This window comes from Curcuma longa, chromosome 5 (assembly GCF_044706935.1).
Source record: "Curcuma longa cultivar G26 ecotype Majalengka, Jawa Barat chromosome 5, ITB_CL_G26_1.1, whole genome shotgun sequence".
NCBI lineage: Eukaryota > Viridiplantae > Streptophyta > Magnoliopsida > Zingiberales > Zingiberaceae > Curcuma > Curcuma longa.
In genome coordinates, this window is record NC_133865.1 from 3,576,012 (window position 1) to 3,587,045 (window position 11,034).

Here is an 11,034-nt window from a genome sequence, read left to right on the forward strand (position 1 = left end):
GTTATGTTACTGTTAAGAATTCTGTTAGAATTCTGTTTAGAATTCTATTAAGAATTCAGTTAACAGAATTCGGTTAATCCTAAACAGAATTATGTTAATTTTGTTATCCAATAAAATTATGTTAATTTTGTTATTCGATAAAATTTTGTTATCCAAAAAAATTTTATTATCCAACAAAATTATATTAATTCTATTATTTTTTTCCTAAACTTCCTAAGGTGACAAAACTATAAAAGGAGAGGAGAGGCAGCGGCTCAATAACAACTAATCCTCTTATTTTCCCTATTAGGGTCGGTGCCCCCTTCTCATCTAAAACCTCCTTTGTTTCTTCAAGCTAGGGCCGACGCCCTCTTCACCAATTTCTCCTCCTTTGCTTGCTAGGGCCGGCGCCCACTTCATCCCATCTTCCCCTTGTTTTCCTTGCTAGGGCCGGCGCCCAAGAGAAGAGGAAGAAGAAGAGGAAGAAGAAGAGGAGGAAGAAGAAGAGGAAGTGTTTCCTCTTGTTGCCATTGGATTGGAAGAGAGGAAAAGAAGGAGTTGGGTGGAGTTCATCTTGGTAGATCGTCGCCCACACGACGTCCAAGAAGAGGAAAGAAATACAGCAAAAGATCAAGAGGTTTTCGGGTAATGAACATCTTCTACACAATGTGTAACGCCCGCCCTTCTAGCTCTCTAAGAGCGGGGTTACCTTCTATACTTTACTTACTTTATCAATAGAATCGCTACTTTATTTAGCAATAATTTAAGTTTTTCTAACTTGTGCGGAAACTTTTCTAACATGCTCAATTATTACTCGTACTAAACATGGGTGCTTTTCTTTCTTTCCTTTTTATACTTCACCAGTCGACTGTCCGTATCCTAGTCGACTGGGTATCAGTCGACTGCCCATAGCCTCAGTCGACTGCTAAGTCGACTGGCCTATAATTTTCACTCGACTGATTTTTCTGTGAAGTTCGAAATCAAGCATCAGTCGACTGATATCTGTACCAGTCGACTGGTCTCAGGATTTCAGAACTTCTACAGCTTTCTACATGAATCTAATTCTATTTAAACACTCAACTAATAGTTCTAAAACTATCTAAAGCATTTCTAACTATAATGACATGCATAGGATTACAATCGAACTTCTTAAACGCTTTAAAACTAATCTAAACATAAAGTATCAAATCCTATGTTTCATGTGCCAAGAGTATTAAAAAGTAGCAATATCGAAAACAGATCATGCATTGGTTCATTTCATTGCTTTGTAATTACATGAATACTTATTGAAAAGGCATGGGATCATGATAGGTTACTAATACTAACCAGAACTAATCTTATTGATTATTAGCAATGGAAATACCAAATAGAGATCTAACAAATGAAAACTAACAATTCACAAGATTTTCTTAACAATGCATAAAAGTAAAATCTTTAAGTTCTCTTAGTAATTTAATACTTAATTTGCTCTTAGCAAATTCCCAAGGCTTTCCATAGTCCAAGCACCACACACACCATCACGCATCCCCTTGTCGCCTCCCTTCACATTTGCTTTCCTTTTCCTTTGTCTGCAGTAAGAGGAAATGCAACTATAAGCGGATATGCTTAGTAAGTACTATCTAGCTCACAAAACCGATATGTGCATACATACGAAAATTCTACAACTTCATGCTCATGATAAGAAACTTTGCATGCTCTTTGAAATAATTTTCATGCTTGGGAACTTTTAAAACTTGAAATATATGATCTTTCATGCTCATGCTACATTATCATACAATTACTAGCATTTCTCATCTTATAAACATGCAATCTCAATTATGAACATTCTTGATTCACACTTGCTAAAACTTGAACTTTTGTGTAACTTGCTGTATTTAATTTGAATACATATAACTTCAAAATAATAAACAACTTTCTTGGGCCCTGGCAATGCACCAATCTTCTTTGCGCGCATCCCTACAAGACCCGAGGTAGCTAATCTCGAACTCGTAGGGTACTAGACACTTCTGTTAGGCGTTAGACGTGACCTAGGAGCCTTTGGGGACGCAAAACAGGGAAGGGGAAGCGACAACGATGAAAATACCTAGGGTTTCCGTCCGCCCTCGCGCGATTAATATTTATAAAAATTGTGCATCAGTCGACTGATCTTAACTCCAGTCGACTGTTCCCTAGGAGTCGACTGATCCATGCTTGTCACTCGACTAATTTTTCTGTTCGTTTCGAATTTTAACATCAGTCAACTGCTATAATATCAGTCGACTGACCCAATTTATAACTAAGTTACCTTAGTCCATGTGGTAGTGCATAATTTTGTTATTGTGTAGGGTCGGTTCGAATCCTCATTGCTCTATTTTCTTATTTCTTTTGAAAACTTGCTAAAACGCCCTTAAAAATTCTATAAAATTCCTAAAATTATCCTAAGTATTTATAAATATTTAAAATCTATTTTTAAACATTTATAAATCCTAGAGATGAATTTACGGGGCGTTACACTTACACTTGAGTTACACTCAAATTGGTTGAATTTGAGATAGACTAAAATTAAACCAATTTGATGAATAAATTTTAATTTATCATGCAAGATTAATATGGATTAATCATGCATTGAAGAAGATAAGGTTACCATGCATGGAGGTTATTGAAGAAGATGAGATTACTAAACATAGAGGTTATCGAAGAAGATGAGGTTATCTTGCATGGAGGTTATCATGCATTGATGAGGGAATACCAAAAGCCTAAAACCTTTGGTATTCATGGCTTGGGTATAAAAAAAAATTTTCTACCCTAAAGTGGTGTTGGATGTTCATCTTCTTCTCTCCTTCTTCTTCTTGGCCGAGCTTTACAACAAGGGTTGCTAGCACAACCAACTTTTTTCAAAAAGTGAGTGTTAGTGTGGATACGCATAGAGGTACGGACACTTGAACGTGCTAGAGATCCGATAACCTTTGGACGAGCGGGATAAGTGAAGGGCACACATCAAAGGTAAATCCTATTAGATAGGATCTTATAGATCTAAACTTGTACGAATTTTTCGCATGGATCGCTCGAGGGATCCTATTTTCCTCTGTGCAATTTTGGTTTTGTCGCATAGGATTCCCAACATCTGATTCTTGCCCTTGCAACGTAAAGAGTGTTGAGTTCATTACATAGGTATCTTTACCTAATGGAAATGCATCTTCAAGGTTACTATAGTCATTGAAGATCATTAGAGGATCTATTGAATAGTCCATATCATTCATTATAAATTCATTAGTGGAGACATTCCTTTCAATTTCTGCTAGCATTCTAATATCGTAATATTCCGGTTGAGTTCACGTATCTTCAAACATTTGTTCCAAACTCTAGCTTACGACATCCTCAATACTAACAATTTCTTCTTTCAAATTGTATCTAATATTCATGCTCTCTCCATTACTCACCATAACTCTAGCAAAATTGGAATATAACATCTTACTACCACTGATATTTATAATATTTGTTGTACCATGATCAGCTTGTCGGTTTGATTTTTGTGATTCAATTCATGCCATCTTATGTGAGAGCACTTCATCAAAAAATGGACTCCTACATTGATGCAACTGTAAATAACAATCATTTCTATTAAATATGTGAATATTTCTATAACACACTAGCTAAATGAAGGAAGTCAATACATCATCACATGTTCTAAATTTGTAGTTACACATTTTAAAATTTAATATTTCACAAACAAGCAACTTTAAACTTGTAACCACATAATTTATTGATTAATTAAAGGTATTGTCAATGAAACTTTGAAGACAAAAAAATAGACAATAAAGTCTAAATGTACAACATTAACAACACAAGATAATTGACATTTTACTAAATCACATTAGTAAGGTTCCATATAATGCTAATCTATACACTACAAGAGATCATAAAAATAGCGATAAATTATTAGCGACGATTTTCATTTTCGTCGCTAATATAAGTATTAGCGACGAAATATCATATTTCATCGCTAACTATAGTTTTTGCGATGAAATATTAAATTCGTCGCTAACCGTTAACGATGAAATTTGATATTTCGTCGCTAACTTCAGTTTTTGCGACGAAATATTAATTTCGTCGCTAACCGTTAGTGACGAAATTTGATATTTCGTTGCTAACTTCAGTTTTTGCGACGAAATATTAATTTCATCGCTAACCGTTAGCGACGAAATATCAAATTTCGTCACTAACTTCAGCTTTTGCTAATGGTTAGCGATGAAATATCAAATTTCGTCGCTAATTTCAGCTTTTGCGACGAAATTTAAAAATTGTCGCTAATTGTCACCTAAATCTTAATCCCGCCTTCGTTCGATTTTTTGCGATGAAACAATTATTTGTCGTCGCTAACCCTTTTTTTAATTTTTTTTTGCGACGAAAAGTGAAGATCGCCGCTAACCTTCGCCTAAAATCCCTAACCCGCGACACTTTTCTTCCTCTGCGACTCTTCTTTCTCCGACTTTCTCCGACACTGTAGACTCTTCGTCTGCTCCGGCGGTCAGCTTCCTCCGTACGCCTCCCCCCTCCGTCACCACTGCAACCGAGGTCACCACTGTGACCGTTTTCTGGGTCGATCGCCGTAGCTTAGGGAGGACATCGGAGATATCGTGAGGGTGCTCGTGGTTGGGGCCGGCGGCTTGGGCTGCGAGCTGCTGAAGGACTTGGCCTTGTCCGGGTTCAAGAACATCGACGTCATTGACATGGATACAATTGAGGTCTCCAATCTGAACCGCCAGTTCCTCTTCAGGTCTCGGATTTAGATTGTACAGTTGTCGTAAATGTTTATATACGATGCCCCATAACTGTTTGATGTTTTGTGCATTAGACGGATGAAGCTATAATTCGATCAGTATTCATTTATATGCTTTTGCAATTTTATTCTCTTTTCCGCATGTTTTTGTTTTGTGTTTGATTTAACTTCGTAGCATAGTACATTTCACACTGTTTTTTTCTAAAGATTCTACTTTGGTATTTTGGATTCAGAGATTGAAAAGACGGAATTGTTTGTTCTGAGGGAATATTAATTCCTTGTTTGCATGGTTATTCGAGCAGGCAAACTGTTCATTCTCACGTACCAATAAGAAACGGGATGTTATTGTTCTAAGTGCAAGTAATGCTAAGAGATGAACATAGGTCAGTCAGTGGTCTTAGCAAACTTGCTTAGTTCCCCCACATTTCTGAAATGCAAAACTTTATTATGTAATTATGTAATTATTATGCTAAGAGATGACCCTTAAACTGAAGGCTTTAAGGGTCATGCTAGAGTAATCTTACCAGGAAGAACTCCTTGTTTTGAATGCAACATATGGCTTTTCCCACCACAAGTGAAGTTTCCATTATGTACTCTTGCAGAGACCCCTAGAACTGCTGCTCACTGTATTGAGTATGCACATCTGATCAAATGGGGGGAGGTATTGCAATATTACTTTCAATCTCTCGTATCTTGTGTTTCAGTCCACTATTCTTATCATTTTTTTGGTTTGATAGGTCCATCATGGGAAATCTTTTGATGCTGATGATCCTGAGCATATGCAGTGGATTTACTTAGAGGTTGATTGCTTACGGTGTATATCTTTTTTTACTAATATAAAATTTTCATTTATATTTTCTTTATATCTTGACAGGCTTTGAAGAGAGCTGAACTTTTTGGCATTACTGGTGTAACATATTCTTTAACACAGGTATGATAAGCTTTCATATGCTTTTTTTTCTAGTTCAATGATTTCTATTGATGGATGAATGAGTTCTCCTTTTTGTTTAACATATGGTGGATCAGCAGGGAAGGATTCTGCAAATAATGTCATCCTATAATTACCTTACTTAATGTTCTCTTCCTCATCAATTCGTCAATGTATCATTTATCCTTAAGCTATGAGGTAAAGGTATGTGCAATCTGAATATGAGTTAAAGGTATCATTTATCAATTCACTAGGTTATACTTTCTGATTTAAAGAATGAAATCAAACTGAGAATGGATATTTACACTTGGTTTGCTAGAAAAAGTGATCCAGTTTATTTATATTCTTCAAGTACTTTGTTTTTTTTGGGTCATTGTTTCATTGTCATTTCCTTGGTATAACATGTATCTTTAGATTCTAATTTTACATGATATTGTTTTCAAATTGCAGGTACTACACTGGATATCCAAAGGAACTTGGACCATATAATTATCGGGGAGCTTGTTTGTATTGTGAAACTTTGTATTTGTTGTGATGTGATAAACTTTGTGTTAAACATTGTGTCAAACTTTGTGATGTGATAAATTTATATGATAAACTTTGTGTTAAACTTTGTGTTTGTTGTGTGTGAATATGTTATTGAATGTTATTTTGTGATGTGTATGTATTAAGGTTTATTGTATGTGCATATATTACAGGATATAAGGGAAAAAAAGAGAAACGGGAGCAGAAAATCTGCTAGTTAACCACGAAATCAAAGAAAATCTGCTAGTTAGCGACGATTATATGCATTCGTCGCTAACGGGTTAGCGACGAATTTGGTTAAATTCGTCGCTAACCTTCGAGATTCTCCGCTGACATATTTCGAGGTGTTAGCGACGAAATTTTGATAATTCGTCGCTAACATTAGCGACGAAATTTTGACAATTCGACGCTAACTTTAGCGACGAAATTTTGACAATTCGTCGCTAACATTAGCGACGAATTTTCGGGGATTAGCGACGATTATTATTTCGTCGCTAATGTTAGCGACGAATTGTCAAAATTTCATCGCTAATGTTAGTTTGCGACAAGCTTATAGCGACAAAAATAGCGACGATATATTATCGTCGCTAAGATATGTTAGCGACGAAATTATTAGGTTAGCGACGAAAATATTTCGTCGCTAAATACCTGAATTCTTGTAGTGATACATCCTATTAATTTATTTATAGATTAGTAGAAGAAAACTTACATGTTGTTCATGAGATGGATTAGAACATAAAACTTCATCCATAATACAAATTCAACTATCACTGTCACGTCCCGAGAGACGACTGTCCAAAAAATTTTGACAGCATCTCCCCTATAACAATTCAACTTTTTCTTGAATACATATTAAGATAGGGCCCACATAGCTGCTCAACAACACAACATATGTACTTAAACTACCAAACTATACGAATACAGACCCACACGACCACAAACTACATAGCCAACACATACATGTAAAAATACCACCCACAACATGTAAAAATACCACCCACAACAACCAACCAATCCACATACACATACCAACAAGGTATAATCACCAACCCATCAACTACATAACAACGAAAATCCCAATGCACATCGATAGTGCTCACAGCAAAATGAAACGACAAACTCACAAAAAACAATAATTGAAATTCTGTAGTAGAATTATAAAAACAACTAAGTCCACACGAATACCAACAGGAATCCAAAACACAAATCCAAAAGAAACCAAAGACAATCCAAAAACACATGAAGAAAATCAACTCCTCTTGCTGTGAGATGGGGGCAGTCTGGCAACACTCCAAGCTTCAAAATAATATCCTTACCTGCTACTTAGGGAGAAAGAAAGGAAACCCCAGGGTCTGGATAATGAATATAAAATACTCAGTGGGTACTAGATAGAAGTGCACAACATAAATATAAAAACATGGATCTCAAAGGGTATACAATCTCTCAAAGGATACTTAATGAACAAGGTCAATAATACTACATAACATATAACATATATCATACATATTCAACCAATGCATGTAAGGTCACACAATGCAACAATCATATATTAAACAAGTGCAACAACTACACATGAAGATGCATTAAAATAAACAATCAACAAATACAGTAAGATAAACTACCAACATATGCAACACACATCACAAATGTAATATGCATGGTCACTGTCTGCACTCGCCACCCCCAGTCACCCACTCAGTGCAGTGAACTGGGGCGCCAAACAGGACAACTGCACACACTCCAACAACAAACCACTACACGTGAGTGGGGAGCGGAGAAAATATCACTGTCTGGCACTCAACATCCCCAGACACCCACACTGTGCAGTGAACTGGATCACACGACAGGAATCACCCGCTCCAACAACAGACCAGCTACACGCGAGGGGGAGGGGCAGTATTCCAGGAGAGCTATCTAGCTAGTCCTGGTAGCACCCACACAGTGCAGTGTTATAATGCTCTCACTGTACCACTACACAGGCAGTGAGAGCCAACAACAACAACATGTTATGATGCTATGATGCTCAGTTCAACAGATAACTACTACATCTACCAAGATATACTCAACATCAATCATAATAAGTCATCACAGATCAACAACAAATAATGAGACTGTATTGATGACAATAAGATCATATCAAGGTCAACAGTAAGTATCAAACAACGAATGCAATAAGGATAGCAACAGGATAATTAATAACAGATTTATACTAAATCATGCACTACAAAAAGACCTGTATTAACCAAGTACAGGAGTACCCACCTAGTATGACGAACGTCGCAATAACAACCCCCAAATACAACAGGATCCACAAATCAAGGTCCTACAAATTATAAAATACAACATCCTCTAAATATAATATTATATTAAATTTTACGATAAAGTAAACCCCAATCGAATCTAAAGTTAATCTAACCAAATCCAATTAACTCAAATCGGCCGGATTAAACCCTAACCAAGTCCAATTAATACCACACATCACATAAACCCCATTTAAGCACAATAATCCAAGTAAATCTTATCTTTTAATCTTTTTAACCTAAGACTCCTATATCTTAAGCTGAGTTTTAATTCTTTAAATACATTATTCCTTTCTTCATTAAGTCCTAATGTGAGTCTAACTAATTTACTAATCGGAACCTAATCCAATAGATCAACCACAACCATTGAAACAAAATCCTAATCAACAGATCAGCCCAAACACTGGACCGATCCATCAACAACTGAAACATAGCTCCAACCGAAACCCAATAGAATCAAAATCCCAACAGAAACCAACCATTCGGAACCATAACACTGAACAAAACCAAATCCATTAAACCCGATCACCATCAGCCACATCCAACAATCACAAACAAACCCTAATTCCAATAGAACAACAAACCCAACCGAAACAACCTCTCAACATCTAAACAATTCACCAAAAATCTGTACAAAACCTAACCGGATCAACAAGGAACTCACCTTACAGAATTAATGCCCTAGAATCCAGTTTCGATCTGCTTCATCAACCCTAGAACATGTCCAACAGGAAACCATGAACAAATCGTAAATCGAATTCAGACACAACACATGGACAGGTGGAAATCAAGCAGCTTCATGAGATACCTTCGAAATCTTGCTGAGTTCTGCCTCGACGCTTTCATCCTTGAGTCCGTTTGACTTCCTAATCTGCTCGACGGTCGCGGTGGCAGCAGCGTGGAGGGGTCATCGTGGCGTCATCGTCCTTCTCCTGGTCGACGGAGGGATCCTTGCTTAAAGAGTTGTGACACTGGAAGATGAGTTGGCCGATGCGGTCGCACTTCTTGCAGGCGTCGCGAGCATCATTGGAGACGGAACAGGTGGCACGGGATGCGGCGGCGGCATGGGCAGGGCAACGACGACGTAGGTCTTCTCCACGCGACAGCAATGGTAGAGGACGGCGGCGGCGGAGGATCGCGGCAAGACGAGGAAGGCGGCGGCGGGCTGCCCTCCTTTAAATCGCGTGAGGGTTGCGATTTCCTCGCCGGTGGACGCGGGCGTCGGCGTCGCAGGTCGCGTGGAAGGGCAGGCGGTGGACGCGGGCATCGATGTCGCAGGTCGCGCGGAAGGGCAGGCGGAGAAATCACGTTATAACGAGGAGTACAGTAACTTTTAAACCGGGATAGTATTTTGGGCTAATTTGTTCACGCGGTGATTAAGCTGGGCTGAACCGGCTTATAACATAAGGTTTGCTGTAGCAATTGAACCAGTTACTGTAGCAAACCCAGTTCAACACAAAATCACTTGGTTCACTAATCAAACGAACTCTGATTTGCTCCAAACTAGTTTTGTTCAATTCGTCTTCACAAGATGAAGCTTCTCATTCTTTTCCATTTTGTCAAAACCTCTTTCATCACGAACCAAACCAAGTTGATTCAATTTTGGTTGAAAAACCTGAATCGTTTGGTTCACTAACCAAACAATCTCTGATTTGACCCAAATCAATTTCGTTCATTTCATCTTCACAAGACGAGTTCCATTCTCCCCCACTAGCAAAAATTTCTCGTATCTTACAATCACTACTACCATGATTGATTTTTCTATAATGATAAAAAAATATTAGGCAATATTACGAAGATGTCCTAGCTTACAGTATTGGTAAGGGCAATTTGAGATATTATCATCATCTACGTGGTTTACAGATTATCTAAAATGTTAGTTGATAGAATTTAATGAGTACTTGAAAATTTTCAAGATGGCCTTAACTTTGCTTACACATAGTGCCAACAGTTCGCTTGAAATTTGCTCTAATACAATAATAGAGAACTGCCAAAGCTACTGCCTGGAGTGAGGTTTCGTCAGTTTCAACTTCGTGGCCAGGAGGGTGGCGTGTTGTTGAGAGCAGCTGCCTATTGAAGACCGTCGGAGACATAAATTGCATTGTTCATAGGAGAAGAAGCTACATTGGAGCTACATTTGTTATGTTTTCTCCAATCACATTTTCTGCGTACAATAAGCTTAAAAGTTCGTCGAATATGAAACTACACTGGAGCGACGATTTTAACCTATGTTTCAATCCCCGTTTTCTCTGGCAAGAAGCTGTATTGTTCGCTAAAAAATATTAGACACCAATTTGACATTTGCCAACTTCTCTCTGTTTGACTTTTTTGCTCAGCAGAAGATCACTGTTTGTCGAAAATTATGTTGCATCGTTCATCGGCCATTGCCTTGGGTTCGGACGAAAGTTGCTTTCTCTAAGAAATATTTTGGAACATGATTTGGAGTAGTTTTTGTTTCGAATGCACATGACATTATCGTGCCAAACGGATCAAGGGTAAAATGAAAAATGACTCACACTAGATTACATGATTTCGACAATCTC

At 37.6% G+C, this 11,034-nt stretch overlaps 1 protein-coding gene across 1 annotated transcript in view; it reads left to right on the forward strand.

Moving 5' to 3' along the window:
• Positions 1–5,675, forward strand: part of LOC141829187 (NEDD8-activating enzyme E1 catalytic subunit-like) — a 7,714-nt gene extending 2,039 nt beyond the window's left edge. Inside the window, exons 2-7 of the mRNA XM_074716602.1 lie at positions 4,572–4,735; positions 4,914–4,956; positions 5,041–5,098; positions 5,233–5,399; positions 5,476–5,538; positions 5,613–5,675. Coding sequence (XP_074572703.1) covers positions 4,572–4,735; positions 4,914–4,956; positions 5,041–5,098; positions 5,233–5,399; positions 5,476–5,538; positions 5,613–5,675 — 558 coding nt within the window. The remainder of the gene's footprint in view (positions 1–4,571; positions 4,736–4,913; positions 4,957–5,040; positions 5,099–5,232; positions 5,400–5,475; positions 5,539–5,612) is intronic.
• The last annotated feature ends 5,359 nt before the right edge of the window (positions 5,676–11,034 follow it).